This window comes from Lactuca sativa, chromosome 9 (assembly GCF_002870075.4).
Source record: "Lactuca sativa cultivar Salinas chromosome 9, Lsat_Salinas_v11, whole genome shotgun sequence".
Classification (NCBI taxonomy): Eukaryota; Viridiplantae; Streptophyta; class Magnoliopsida; order Asterales; family Asteraceae; genus Lactuca; species Lactuca sativa.
The window spans coordinates 75,297,368-75,312,867 of record NC_056631.2 but is presented as its reverse complement, the minus strand read 5'-3'; the positions used below and the strand labels follow the sequence as shown (position 1 = coordinate 75,312,867).

The 15,500-nt window shown below is 37.6% G+C and overlaps 3 protein-coding genes across 3 annotated transcripts; all 3 read left to right on the top strand.

Moving 5' to 3' along the window:
* The first annotated feature begins 8,361 nt into the window (after nucleotides 1–8,361).
* Nucleotides 8,362–9,726, top strand: LOC128129004 (uncharacterized). Its single transcript, XM_052767723.1, has one exon. It carries the CDS (start codon nucleotides 8,362–8,364, stop codon nucleotides 9,724–9,726), a length of 1,365 nt encoding a protein of 454 aa, XP_052623683.1.
* A 29-nt stretch (nucleotides 9,727–9,755) lies between these two features.
* LOC128129003 (uncharacterized) lies at nucleotides 9,756–12,569 on the top strand. The gene is made up of 7 exons (XM_052767722.1): nucleotides 9,756–9,846; nucleotides 9,960–10,451; nucleotides 10,510–10,702; nucleotides 10,826–10,877; nucleotides 10,984–11,550; nucleotides 11,665–11,882; nucleotides 12,449–12,569. Exons 1-7 carry the CDS (start codon nucleotides 9,756–9,758, stop codon nucleotides 12,567–12,569), a joined length of 1,734 nt encoding a protein of 577 aa, XP_052623682.1.
* Nucleotides 12,570–12,602: 33 nt separating this feature from the next.
* On the top strand, nucleotides 12,603–13,082 carry LOC111901669 (uncharacterized). Its single transcript, XM_023897553.1, has one exon. The coding sequence runs from the start codon at nucleotides 12,603–12,605 to the stop codon at nucleotides 13,080–13,082; it is 480 nt and encodes a 159-aa protein (XP_023753321.1).
* Nucleotides 13,083–15,500: the final 2,418 nt, after the last annotated feature.

Sequence of the window (15,500 nt, the reverse complement as noted above, 5' to 3'; positions counted from 1 at the left end):
TAAAAGTTTTAATACTTTAATTAAAACTCATAAGTTATGAAAATCCAAGAGTTTTAAATAGTTTCAAAACTTGCCCTCAAGTTTTGGAATTTGAAAAGTTTTCTTTTATGAATACTTTAATTCCAAGTTAAGCCCTTAGAATTTTAAAGAGTTAAAATTCAACCCTTATACTTTATAATATTATAAGTTAATAATATATATATATATATATATATATATATATATATATATATATATATATATATATATGTATGTATAAGAGTAAAGTCAGTCTTACCGTTAGTAGGCCTCATTCACGAAGTCGGTCTATAAGGGGGTGTAAGGTTACTGCCTATAAAATGGCAGCTTAATGGGTGTCCACTCTCACCCACCGCTTCCTTGACTGGTGGATGGTCGTTAGCCAAACGGGTGTAACGTCCCAAAATTTAAGACCAAAAATTTCGTTTTTAAAAACATTACTTTAGAAAATATTAATAGTTAAAGACATTGTTTGATCCAACCATAACAAAACGTAGACCATGTCTACAAGCCAAATCATACAACCATCAAAATATCAGAGTATAAATCCCAGAGAATCTCGTAAGTGCGGAAACCAGTGTGTGTGCATGATGTGCCGCTACCGCGCCGGCTCCTTCTCCTTTGACGAAGAGGTACCTGAAACCAAAACTGTAAACTGTAAGCACAAAGCTTAGTGAGTTCCACCATCGTACCACATACCATACAAACAAATAACACGCGTACTGCCAGGCTATTCTGGGGTGCCTGACTACTCGGTACGGCCATTCTAGGGTGCCGACCACCCGTGTCAAGCCATTCTGGGGTGCTGACTACCCATGTCAAGCCATTCTGGGGTGCTGACTACCCATGTCAAGCCATTCTGGGTTGCTGACTACCCATCGGTCCTAACAACCGATCCTCGGGGACTAGTCCCCTCCTACTACCACTATCGCATATAACATAACAAGCCAGCATGCAAACATATCATCACGTACTGTCAGACATTTCTGGGGTGTCTGACTACCCTCCGGTCCTAACAACTGAACTCTATTATTATCACATATAACATATCATGCTAGCAAATAACATATCAGATAGTAGCAACCTAGATGATATCACAAAGACAATCATCTAACATACGACTCCTACTGGTGGGCCGACATTGTGGCCGTAGACCCACCGCTACTGGAAGGTAACTCACCTCGAAGTAGCTGCTGATCTGAGCGGGAACTGACTGTCTACTGCTGTTGTTGCTGCTCCGGAAATCCTCCGGCTGTAATTCCCACAACATACTCAATCAAACACTGCTAACTGTCCTTTGGGTAAAATGACCATTTTACCCCTGATCATGACCTAAGTCAAAATCAGAGTCAACTTTCAGTTGACCCGACTCGCTGAGTTGGCTTTCCAACTCGCCGAGTCCCTACCCAACGTTTGCCCTGAATCCCGTTCCTACTCGTCGAGTTAGGCGACGACTCGACGAGTTCTCCTTCTTAACAGATACTTAAGTCCTTCAACCTACTCGCCGAGTTGTATGAAATACTCGTCGAGATCATCTTCATCCGATGAACACTTATGCTAAGACTCGCCGAGTTGTATGAACAACTCGTCGAGTCTGTTCCTGATCTAAGGAGATTGCCTTGAACTCGCCAAGTCAGGGCATTGACTCGCCGAGTACCTCCACAGATGAGTTCAACTTCCGACTCACTAAGTCACACCCCGTGACTCACTGCTCACTCGACACTACGAAAAGGGGACAAACTCGAAGACTCGCGAACAGACTCGCCGAGTCGTTGCCATGCACCCACTAAATACACAGATCTGCTTGATTCCAGTCCATGCCATTCATAGATATGAGCTTCTTGGACACAAATCACACGTAAAGTTTCCAACTTTACGTGTAGATATTCACCAATATGGATTTTAGGGTTCAAAATGCCTCAAAAGGGTAGATCTAGGGTGAATAAGCAACATGGATCCATAAAGCTAACAGATCTGAGCTCTTGGAGCTCAATCTTGCCTAGATCTAGAGGCCAATCAACTTATTACGAACCCTCAAGCATACACAATCTTCGAAATGGCTCAAAAAGGACTTTAATGGAGCTATAAGGGACAATAAGCTTAAAAACAGAGGGGAAACGAGCTATACCTTAGGGGAAACGTTGGAATGACACAGAGATGCTTGGCCTCCTTCTCCTCTTCTTGATCCCCTCTTCTTTTTCCCTCAAAAACTTCAAGAATACCATAAAAACACTTCAAACTCACAAGGAAGCACGGCTAGAGAAAGATACAGAGCTCTGAGGGTGAATGGGGGCGAGGTTGGGGCGGATATGTTGCTTAAATAGGGTGCAAACCCCTAAAACTTAGGGTTTCATCCAACAGCTATGACTCGCCGAGTCCAGGATATGGACTCGCCGAGTCGACAACTTAAACGTGTCCCGGGTCCCGCATCTACTCGGCGAGTCGGACCTGTGACTCGCCGAGTCCAAGGCTAAAAGAAGAGAAATACTCAAATAAGATTTACGTACCAGGAACCAGGTGCTACAACGGGTTTGACAGGACTATAATTCTCCCTTCATTAAAAGTATTAATGATAAATACTAAGTAACTAAACTCTTAATAATACCCAATCTTAGTTACTTAGGAAAATGTGAATAAGGTGCTAATCCATGAAATTACACTTTGCACTTTGTTTAAGTCGGTTAGTGGAGCGTGTGTGGTTAACCGACACACTAACTCGTATTTAACAAGGTAGGCAAAGGGTAACTTAATGCTTATCATAGTATCAATGGAGCGTGTGTGGTTAACCGGCACATCGATTGAGGGGTAAACACTTAAGGGTACCAAGTAATTTGCATGGTTACTTCACACCTTGTTTTGTGATCCTCGGCATCCCAGTCACAAAACCTGAAGGGCACACTCGAGATTGAAACATGCCATTGAAAGTTCAATGAATCTCAAAGATCTAGGAATTTCAAATCCAATTAAAACCTAATTAATTATTTCGTTTTTCATGGTGGAAATTGGTGAATCGTCATTCACCTACCTTCAAATATTCTATAGCTTGGATTACGGCATCCCTCTTCCAAGTTATAAAATAGTTTGTTGGGTCCTAGCCTTAATATTTCATATTGGGTGTTATATTATCTTGAATATCTCCAAAAAGATGTCTAGTTCAGACATCTATGATCTTCCCAAATATCTTGGAACTTCACTTCCTCCACCTCCTCCAATTATTCTCCCTAACCCACAAGTTCAAGGTCACTCAAGCCCTATTGGCAAGGCAAGGTCTAAGTGTGATCACATCTTGGAAATGAAGTCACATATTGACAAGCCGGGAGAGTTGGTTGTCAAAGTCTTGAGAAAGTTAGTGGTTCAATCACTTTCTAAGACACATAGTGAGTTCCTTTGGGACTCCTATGAAATAGACTATGACAAGACCCTTAATGATCTTATCTATTTGCTTGGTGCTGCTAAATCAGAAATGATTTAGTGTACTAGTAAAGCAAATTTGATTAGGAGATCAACTTCCCAAAACTTTATGGACAGGGACAATAGTGACACAGGAAATCCATAAATGCATTCTCTTCTCAATGGAAAGGGATTGGCCATAGTCAACTTGGTTGACCAAATGGTAAAGAGAAAGGCTAAGTCTGAGATAGTCCCATGTACTATTACCTAAGGATCCATATATTTCTATTGCCAAAGGAAGGGGCTATGGTTATGAAGCTACCAAACATACCTAAGGAGGATAAAGTCAATAAGTTTGACTTTATTTCAGGTAAAGTCCATGGTCTAACTCTATTAAGTTCCTACTTGGAGATTCTTATTACATGATGTGGCTGGGTCACATGTTGATGTTTTAAAAATCAAAGAAAAGTAAAGAAACTTAAAGGAAGTATATGCTGATTCTGATCGCGAAGATGGATTTCGATCGCATGGTTCGGTGATCAGAATTTTGAGCACGTGCTTAAGAGTTATGGTAGATTGCTTAGGAATAGATGATAACAAGTTTTCATATACATCTGCATTGTAAGGATTAGCTTTTCCATAAATTTTAAAATAAAAGAAAAGTTTTTAATTTTATTTATTTTAAAAAAATATCCTTACAATGGCATTTGGGAAAAACGATGTTGTTTATATGATTCCATTGATAGCAATATTGCAAAATATGAATTTGAGTATTTCATTTGTGGTAGTGTCTAAATTTACCAAATAAGGAAAGATTCTCATCACCCAAGTTTCAGTTGGATAGAAACTTGGAATCATGCAAGTTGTATAGTATGATGAATGAGAACTTTCGAGCATTTGAAAATTAAGACTAATTGCTTGTTTACATGGATGTGTGAGTCAAGAGAAGGACTAAGGGATCAAGTACACTTTCTTGTGCACTTGTCAAAGTCCACCACAAAAGATGGAGAAGACTATTCGTCATGATTTACTAAGGTTTAGTAAATATGATTATACTTACAAGCTTAAGTATAATTCTGAAGCATTGAAAAAATTTTCAATGTATGACAAAACGAATAAGAAGAATCAAATTAGGCAGAAGGATAAAAGTTTCTCAAATCTGAAAAGATGGGAGAGTCCTTTAGTATCATGTTTTAAGATCATCTTAATGATTTTGAGACATTATCACAATTCATCCTCTAAGTACATTGTGAGAGTTAAGAAGAGGAGTTATGAATTGTTGAAGTGGTTAAATCAAGAAGATGATTCATACTTCATTCGAAAACAATTCATAGAGTTATACTCTAAGATTGTAACTTGAGTGACATGTATTAAAGAAGGTTTAAAACACTTGTCAAATGTAAGAGTAAAATTTTTCTACTCTTGTACATTTGAAATTGGTAAGTTGTGATGTTTTGGATAAAACAAAGATCAACTAAGGCTAATTGTGTTAAGTGTCTGTCTTGATTAGAATCCACACACTATCTCTTGAATATTTGGCAAGAAAGTCTTATAGGTCAAGGAGACAGTGGGAGTCTAAAAGATCCTGAAAGGGTTTCAAGAAGTAATCAAGAACAAAAACCTGTATTTCATCACTAGCACACAACTAGAGGTTTATAACCTATCGTGTTGACATTTCTATGCCCATTCCAGTTAACTTGGCTATACATTTGAGTTCTACATGTTCTCAATTGTTTGGATAACTACTTGGAAGCAATGGCAGGCCCTTGAGCTGCCAGGTGGAAAGAAGTTAAGATTGCACAAGTTCAATCCATATGAGTTAGGATTTGTCACTAACCTACTCATGTGGTTATGGTTTTGACAAATTCACATGGATAGGAACGCTTACACCATAAAATCTAAGTGTCATAAGGTTTCTCTTCGATTCATAAAAATGATGGTAAGGAAACTCTTTCACTAAGTAGATTTTAAGTAGATAGCAATTGTGATATTTGCAGTTCTCAAAGTCGTTAGTGGAGCGTGTGTGGTTAACCGGCACACTAACATTGACTTATGAGAAATGGCAAAATGTCTAAACAATTTAGACTATGATTACGGCATCCCTTTTCATAGTTCTGAAATTGTTTAGACACACATTTGAGCTATCTAAGAGAGGTGTATGATATTGATAAAGTCTTATCAAAACAATCTAGTATCAGAAATCTGATCTTTTGTAAGAAAGTCAGGTGATTTCTAAGTACATGTCAAAGCTAGTGGGAGCATAAGTGTTATGCTAATAATCATCATGTTAGTGGGAGCATGATAATTATGATAAGTATTGCAAGTTAGCAATGTTAATTATAGAAAACAAAAGGTTTCAATTGGGAAAGAGTTGTTTTGCTATAATTAAGGGAGAGGAAATTATACTTCATCTCAAATCTAAAAGCTTAGATTGAGGTCTTAATCGTATTTAGTCAAGTATATAAATGAATTTCATGTTGGAATGGCTCAACATAAGGAAATTCTATGTATGGTTTCATTATTTGTGTTCTAAAATTCAATTATGATTACGGCATCCCTTTTCATAATCTGAATTATGAAGACTTTGCAAATAAAAATGGAAATATTATAGCAAAAGACTGGTTTAGTCTTTATGTGAGACATCATGGATCGTGTCCCATATGCTTCGAATATAGGATCGATTACATGTGCTATATTTATCATTTGCAAAATTTTCCAAATGCCTAAGGCATTAAGAAGGGAAAAGGTCTAGAATTGGATATGACTAAAATGATTAAGCAATTGTCGAGGACAGTCTAAGGTTTACCAAAGATTGGTTGCTCAAGGACAGTTGGAAGTATAGTGTTGACTTTGGAAGGACCATATTGACATAGTCTGAAAAGAGGCAACTCGTGTTCGAAAGTGTTAGTCAAAATGGAATATGGAAATGGTTCAAAGTTAGAAAGTATTCAATCTGTAAGATTAGGAAACTTAATGCCAGAAGGATGTTTCCAAGGAGTTGATCTCCGTTGGAATGCTCTGTTATGGTTGTTGTCAAGTCTTTCTGACTTTGTGCATAATCATTACAAGAGGATCAAAGCATATAAGTTTAGAATCTAACAGATTTTAGTAAATGGCATGAATTTGGAATTCTTGCATTTGCAGTAAGGATTTGGGACTGTGAAATGAGAATCATTGGAGTTATGTTCAATTGATCTATTTCACAAAGTAAAGATCATAGACAAACATAGTATGCATACTTGGTGTATGGCATGACTAGTGTTTAGAAAACATAGTGTTCATGCTTGGAGCATGGGACAACTATTGTTTGAAATTCAAGAATAAAGTTGATAGCTGAAACAGTATACAATGAATAATGTGTAATCATATGGTGATAAATAAAAGGTGTTTTGTTTGTATTCATAAGTTCTGAGACCATATTGGATTCAATTATTCTTGTGTTTCATTTTGCATGTTTTGACTTCCAGAATAAACTAGGTTATTCTTCCGGAATGACTAAGTTATTCAAACCATCCACAGTCCGTCATATGTTGGAAGTAGATATGAATTAAGACTATCATGGGTTAGCTTGTAGAGGTCTAAGGTGTTGGACAAAGGGCTACAACACTCATGAGTGCTCATAAGTTCTGAGTATTGGATTCAACCTGCGCTCATTGGAATCACTTCATGGATTTTATCACGAGTGATAATGAGACGATAATATCTTATATTCTTCAAACCTAGAGATATGAGTTGTTACTATGAGTTGGTTGTACATTGATTGCACGAAAACCCATTCGGTAACTCGGTGTTATAAAACGTGCCTGTGTGTATGATTCAACAAGTAGTAGAACAAGCCATATGAGTCGAAGTTTATCCATTCCTTTTACCTTCGGGATAAAAGCGATATTAGTGGGCCCCTCGATGATTTAATGATGATATGTGTGAGTGCTTGGCCAAGCCAGGACTGATTTGATTTGTTCAATCAGTCAGTCATCATGAATCGGAAATCGGGAAACAACAAATGGACAGAGAGAATGATTATAATATATGTCTCAGTCCATATGATATCTAGAATGGAGGAATATATGATCCCTTATCTAATGGACAAGTTCGTTGACAAGATCAGAGTTCGACAGCGGCTTTAATAGCTACGATTGCCAGTTATGTTTTGAAGTCATACTCAATAATAGTTTTAGACTTATCCAAGTTGGAGACTGTTGGATTAATGTCTAAGTCCATAACTATATTTGGTATGTACTTGACCCGACCCGGCATGGTCCATTTGGGTTGCACTTCACCAGCACAATTTATATGGATAGTATTTTGAGAATAGTATGTTTATGATTTATATTAATATATTATAAGTTCTAATATATTAATATAATCATATTATTTAATTAGTATTGATCAAGAATTAATTTATAATTAATTAAGTGATCAAAATGAACTAATTAAATATGGACTCTTAGATATATATGTGTAGTGGGCCAAGTTCATTTAGGTTGGGCTAAGTCTTCATGGATAGTCCATGGAGCTTTAACCCATGGATCCTAGGAAATGAAAGGTCATGGGTATTAGGGTTTAACCCTAATCCTCCACACTATATAAAGATGTCCTTGGTTGGTGAAATTGGCACTAGTGTGGGTACACTAAGAGGGCTAGCCAATTTCACTAGAGAGAACCAAGTATCCATATTCTCTAAAGTCTTCCAATGTGTTTTGGTGATTTGTGATTCCATTTGAGGCTTCCACACTATTGGGGCTAAGCTCTTAAAGCTTGAAGACATCAAGCTACACCAAAAGGTATGTCATCTAACTAGTCTTTGTAGTATAGTTACCTCATAGTATGCTAGTTAGGATTAAAGCCTTGGAAAGTTCTTATTTGCATGTATAATAGAGAAAACATAGATCCAAGGTTTATAGGGTTGCATGTACACCATAGGAGTGTTAGAATGCTCAAAACCCAATAGGAATGTCATCTTGGGATAGGAGATTACTCAATGCATCAAGTGGTAGATCTATAGTTGATAAGACTCTAACAGAAATCAGAGTTCTTATCAAGAACATGGCAGAAGAGTCCAAGCATACAGTCCAAGAAGAAGAATGGTACAGTGATGCACCAAGAGGAGTGAAAGAAATTTCTACCCCAAAAATTGAAAGTCAACTTTCTGAGTTGACTAAGGTAGTGATGATGCTTGCAAAGGACAAGGGTGTGCAACCACCAACAGTTAGACCTTGTGGTATTTGTACACAAGTTGGACACTCTACTGATATGTGCCCCATGTTACAAGAAGATGTAGAGCCAGTTCAAGCTATGGGATTTTCAAGTCAACTACAAGGGAACTTCCAGCCAAGAAGCAATCCAAATTGGCATCAACCTAATGCCAATTTTCAGCCAAGACCACCACCTTATCAACCAAGACCTCCATTTCAAAATCAAATGTATCACCAACAATGTTATCAACCACATTTCCAGCCAACTCAACCCCCTCATCAATCTCAATTCCAACCTCAAAACATGCATCAAGGAAGTAGCTTAAGCGGATCGGGAATGTCATTGGAAGACATTGTTAAGATTTTAGCCACAAGTACTCAAACATTTCAAAATGAGACCAAGGCGAGCATCAAGACTTTGGAGCAACAAATGACTCAACTCACCACTTCTGTGAGTAAATTGGAGTCACAAGGCAAACTACCCACGCAAACCGAGAAGAATCCAAAACATAGTGCATGTGCCATCACTTTGAGGAATGGCAAAGAATATGAAGGTCCAAAGATGGTTGAAGAAGAAGAAAAGATGGAGCTAGAGAAAGAAGAGGAGAAGTCAAAAACACCTTCCAAGCAAGTTCCTATTGAAGCAAAAGTCACTCCTCCTCCATTTCCCTCAAGATTAAGCAACTCAAAGCGTGAAAGAGAAGACAATGAAATCATGGAGATGTTCAGGAAGGTTGAGGTAAATATTCCTCTTATTGATGTCATCAAACAAGTCCCAAGATATGCTAAATTCCTTAAGGAATTATGCACATCTAAGAAAAGACTGAAAGGGAATGAAACTATCAAAGTAGGAGAAAATGTGTCTGCAATGTTACAAAAAAGACTACCTCAAAAATGTAAGGATCCGGGTGTTTTCATGGTTCCTTGCAAATTAGGTAATCTTCATGTTCCACGGGCTATGCTAGACCTTGGAGCTTCTATCAATGTTTTGCCATATTCCATTTTTAAAACTTTAAATATTGGCACATTGAAGAAGATTGGGGTAATCGTTCAATTGGTTGATAGATCTTTAGTACATCCCAAAGGTGTGCTAGAAGATGTGTTAGTCCAAGTGATGAACTAGTGTTTCCAACAGATTTTTATTTCCTTGACATGGATGATGATGACTCACCAAATTTGAGTTCAATTTTCCTAGGAAGACCTTTTTTGAAAACAGCCAGGACAAAAATTGATGTTTATGATGGTACATTGTCCATGGAATTTGATGGGGAGGTGATAAATTTCTATATTTATGATGCTATGAGATATCCAAGTGATATTTCATCTTTGAATTTTGTGGATGTCAACCATTGACAGAGGAGTGTTTTGATTTGTCTAATCTTGATGTGTTAGCTCTCATTTTAGACAGGAATCTTCAAAAGGAAAGAGTGGAAAAACTTGCCAATCAATATACAATTGATAAAGAGATTATGGAGGTTGTGTATTGCATGGATGAGAAGAAGAAAATGAGGTTTGATGTTCCAAAGTTGAAAATACCGATGTCTAATGAGAAACTTGTTCCTTCTATTGTGCAGGCATCGGAATTGGAGCTCAAAACTCTACCCGAGCATCTCAAGTACGCATATCTTGGAGATAAAGAAACTTTGTCAATGATCATCTCCACCAAGTTGTCAATAAAAGAAGAGGAAGAGCTTGTCACCACTTTGAAAGAGTATAAGGAAGCTATTGGGTGGACTATAGCCGACATCAAAGGGCTAAGTCCTTCACTTTGCATGCACAATCCTTACGGAAGAAGACTACAAGCCTTCCCGAGAAGCTCAAAGGTGTTTGAATCCTCCAATGATGGAGGTAGTGAAGAAAGAAATTTTGAAGTTGTTGAATGCTGGGATGATCTACCCTATATCAGATAGCAAGTGGGTAAGTCTGGTCCAATTTGTGCCCAAGAAGACAGGAATTACCATTACAAAGAATGACGAAGGTGAGTTAGTCTCCATCCGTGTGCAAAACGGGTGGAGAGTTTGTATTGATTATAGAAGACTAAATTCCTCAACCCGGAAAGACCATTTCCCACTTCCCTTCATTGATCAAATGTTGGAAAGGTTAGTGGGAAAAACACATTATTGTTGCTTGGATGGGTATTCCGGTTTCCATCAAATACTCGTTCCACCCGAGGACCAAGAAAATACTACTTTCACATGTCCCTTCGGAACATTTGCATATAGGAGAATGCCTTTTGGACTTTGCAATGCTCCAGCCACTTTTCAAAGGTGCATGGTAAGTATTTTTTTCGGAATATGTTGAGGAAATCGTTAAAGTTTTTATGGACGACTTCATAGTTTATGGTAATTCTTTTCATGAGTGTTTGGGTAATTTGAAAAAGATTTTGCAAAGATGTATTGAGACCAATCTTCTTTTGAATTATGAAAAGTGTCACTTTATGGTGGACAAAGGTCTCATACTAGGTCATATTGTGTCTTCTAAGGGTCCAGAAGTGGACAAAGCAAAAATAGATGTCATAAAATCTTTACCTTATCCCACTTGTGTTCATGAGGTACGCTCATTTCTTGGTCATGCAGGATTTTATAGAAGGTTTATCAAAGATTTTTCCAAGATATCTCATCCCATGTGTGAACTCCTACAAAAAGATGCAGAATTCGAATTTTCCAAAGAGTGCAAGCATGCTTTTGATCAGTTGAAAGAGTTGTTGATAACAGCACAAATACTTCAATCATCGGATTGGAGTTTGCCTTTTGAAATAATGTGTGATGCCAGCAATCATGCAGTTGGTGCAGTGTTAGGGCAAAGAAAAGATCGTGTTCCTAATGTCATTTACTATGCTTCAAAAACACTTGATAGTGCACAAGCCAACTATTCAACAATTGAGAAAGAATTGCAATCTATTGTCTTTGCTTTAGAGAAAATTCGTCAATATTTGTTAGGTTCTAAAGTGATTGTTTATTCTGATCATGCAGCTATTAGGTACCTAATTACAAAGAAGGGTTCGAAGCTTAGACTCATTCGATGGGTACTACTCTTACAAGAGTTTGATATTTAAATCAAGGACAAGAGCGGAAAGTCAAACCTTGTGGCTGATCGTCTTAGCAGGATCGTTTCTCCCAATGACTCAACTCCCGTTCATGATGCATTTCCCGATGAGAACCTATTTTCAACAAAAATTGCCCCATGGTATGCCGATATTGTGAATTACATCGTCACAAATCCGTTTCCACCATATTTGACTCGATGGCAAAAAGACAAGATGAAGAAAGAAGCCAAGAGGTAAGTTTGGGATGATCCATATTTGTGGAAATACTGTGCTGACCAAATGATTAGACGATGTGTGGATCAATATGAGGTACCTTCTATCTTAACATTTTGACACTCTTATGCTTGTGGACGACATTTTGGTCCTGAAAGGACTGCAAGAAAAGTTTTAGAGAGTGGATTTTACTGGCCAAGTATTTTCAATGACTCTTATGTCTTTTGTTCAAGCTATGATAAATGTCAACGGATGGACTCTTTAAGCTCAAAGAATCAAATGCCCCTAAATCCCATTTTAGTTTGTGAAATTTTTGATGTTTAGGGCATTGATTTCATGGGACCTTTTCCATCCTCTTCGGGTTTTATTTATATTCTTTTGGCTGTGGACTATGTTTCCAAGTGGGTGGAAGCAAAGGCTACCCGGACTAACGATTCAAAAGTTGTGATAGATTTCTTGAAGGCTAACATTTTTTCCAGATTTGGTGTTCCAAAGGCTTTGATCAGTGATCGTGGTACACATTTTTGCAATCGTATGCTCGGGAGTGTTTTGAAGAAATATGGTGTCACTCATAAAGTTTCCACAGCATACCACCCACAAACAATGGACAAGATGAGGTGAGCAATCGACAAATCAAGGTCATTTTGGAGAAAAACGTGAATACATCAAGAAAAGATTGGAGTACACGCCTTGATGATGCTTTGTAGGCATACCGCACTGCATACAAAACTCCAATTGGAATGTCTCCATACCGTATTGTTTTTGGAAAGTCGTGTCGATTACCCATTGAGTTGGAACATAGGGCCTATTGGGCGATCAAGCAGTTCAACATGAATTTTAGTGAATCGGGAAAGAAGAGGAAGCTGGACATACAAGAACTTGAGGAAATCCGCAATGAAGCATATGAGAATGAGGTTCTTTATAAGGAAAAGACCAAATCATTCCATGAGATGATGATTACACGCAAGGTATTTCACAAAGGTCAAAAGGTACTACTTTACCATTCGCGTTTTAAATTGATTCCTGGTAAATTAAGATCCTGTTGGGTGGGACCATTTGTTGTCACTAATGTTTTTAAGCATGGTGCAATAGAAATCACAAGTGAGAAAACTGGGAAGATTTTTAAGGTAAATGGTCACCATTTGAAGACTTATTATGAAGGATTTCAAGTCAAGAATGAAGAGGTGGAGGAAGTAATGGATCCAAAGTATCAAGACTGACAAATAGTTGGGGTCCAAGTCGATCCAACGACATTAAAAAGGGGCGGCTAAGCGGGAGGCAACCTGGGGGTATTTTTGTCATTTCTTATATATTCAGTGTATTTTCTTTGTTTTCAAACTTCCAAGTTGTTTTTCATGCTAAAAGAAGGTTAAAAATCATTTTTCGGGTAGTAGAGGTTTAACGGGTTGCAATTTGAAAAGCTGAAAAAATCAAAAAAAATTTGGCCTTCTCAGAGGTAAACAACCAAACCACGGTATATCAGATTCAGCATTTACACGGCCGTGTAAATGCTACCCTTTAGTTTACACGGGTCGTGTAAATGTCAAAACAGAGCTGTTTTAAGGCCAAAACTTGGTTTTTTTACCTCATTCTTTTCACATAACCTGCGTTTTTTCTCCTCCTTACTGTCCCCTTTCGAAATAACCCTTCAAAATACTCAATCTTCCTCAATTTTGAATCCAAAATAAAGCTCTAAGGTGTGGATTCTTCTCTTTTCTTAATCTTCTTTATCTTCCATCTCTATTCCACCCTTTTCATGGCCGATTTTGGGGTTTTTTGAGCAAACCCTATAAATTTTTGACTTCAAAATCTCGACCTAATGCTTGAAATTTCTTGTAGGATAAGCTTGGGGATAGCTTAGGGAAGCATTCGATATCACCCTACCACTATTTTCAAGCACAAATCGGTATAATTGTTCCAAACTCTTACTTTCTGCATTTAGATAGAACCATATTCCTTTTTGGATGATTTTTAGTGAAACTTGCTAGTTCTTGTGCTTCAATTGTCATAAATTATGTGCAATACTTTGTTGATTCATTTGGTTAATGGCTTCCCGGGGTAAAAGACCTAGAATTGGAACTTCACATGATGAACAAGACCCACATGCCATGGACAAACCTTATGAATTTGGTCTTATTTTTTAGACCAATCGACAAGAGATCTTGTATGCAAATCTTGTTAGCAGAACAATGGGTGCTCAAAAGTTTGTGGTCATCCAAGCCCTCAAGGATTTACATATCTATAAAGGTGTCCACAATCTCTTCAAAAACATAGGATGGGAAGGTCTTTTGAATCTACAAGAAGTTAGTTATCAAACACCAATGTTGGAACTTTTGTCCTCAATCACCTTTGACTATCAAACCCATCTCCTTACTTTCCATTTACTCAATCAAACCCATCAGTTTCATGCTGACATCCTTTGTGATATGATTGGTGCTCCCAAATCAAGAAGGGATGTATACACAGCAAAGGGCAGAAAAAATGTCATTTTTTGAGCAAAACTGTGCAAGTTTTTGGAGAAGCATCTCTTGTGAGTATGAGTGTCAGTTAGGCACAGCCAAAGCTTCTAGCACTATCCATCCGGTCTTGAAAGTCGCCCACCGGATCATTGCTTATCTCTTATTCCCTCAAGAAGATATTAGCAAAGCTAATAAGAAAGAGCTAGAAGTCTTGTGGTGTATGATTAACAAGCCTGCAGAAGTCCCTCATTTTGGGTGTTGGGTGATTCAGAAAATGCTTAGAAGTGCTACGAGCAATGGTGGGCAACTACATTGTGGAGGCATGGTTTTTATTATTGCTGAGCATCTTGGCCTCCATCTACCCAATAATCCAACAAATATAGTCATGGGTCGTACTCGTCTATCAATTGATGTTATGGAAACAATGCATCTTTTCCACCGCCTTCCCATTGGGGATGTTCATTGGACAGTAGATGGGAAAGAGTATCTACGCATAGACAGCAGAAACAAGAAGATACTTAATTTAGCCAATGACATTCCATCAACCACTTGGAAACTCAAATCCAACTTAGGTGTTGCAGTAGATACTTCACCCTCTCCTCTTCCTGCTCCTTCTGTTGGTGCCTCTAGCTCGTCTCGCCCCATTCCTTCTTTTGAACACAATCTTTATATGGGCGAGTTTTCAACTATACTTACAGGTCTTTGCATGTTAACCTTTAGTCCCTTGAAAAATGTCTTAGAAGTCCTCACAGTAATAGACCGTGAGATGTCCCACAATAGAAAAGTCAAGGACGAAAATATAAAGAAATTGGCCAAATAAATAAATAAATTAATAAGAGTGTTATGTGTTAGCCTAGTTATTTGCATATGTGTTACATAAATAAAATTAATAATAATAATAATAATAATAATAATAATAATAATAATAATAATAATAATAATAATAAACACTATTATTAAGTTAATCTGTGACCTTTAGAATTCAAACAAGTAAACTCCGAGGGGTGTTTTACACATAATCACCTAAAGTTGAATAGTTTGGGAGTGATTGAGTTGAAATTCGTTACATGGGTTCCATAGAAAGTCATGAACTTAATAATAGCAAATAAAGCTAATTTGTGGCCTTTGCGGTTCGGGCAAGTAAACCCGAGGGATCTCTTTAAATCTAGCACACTAAGG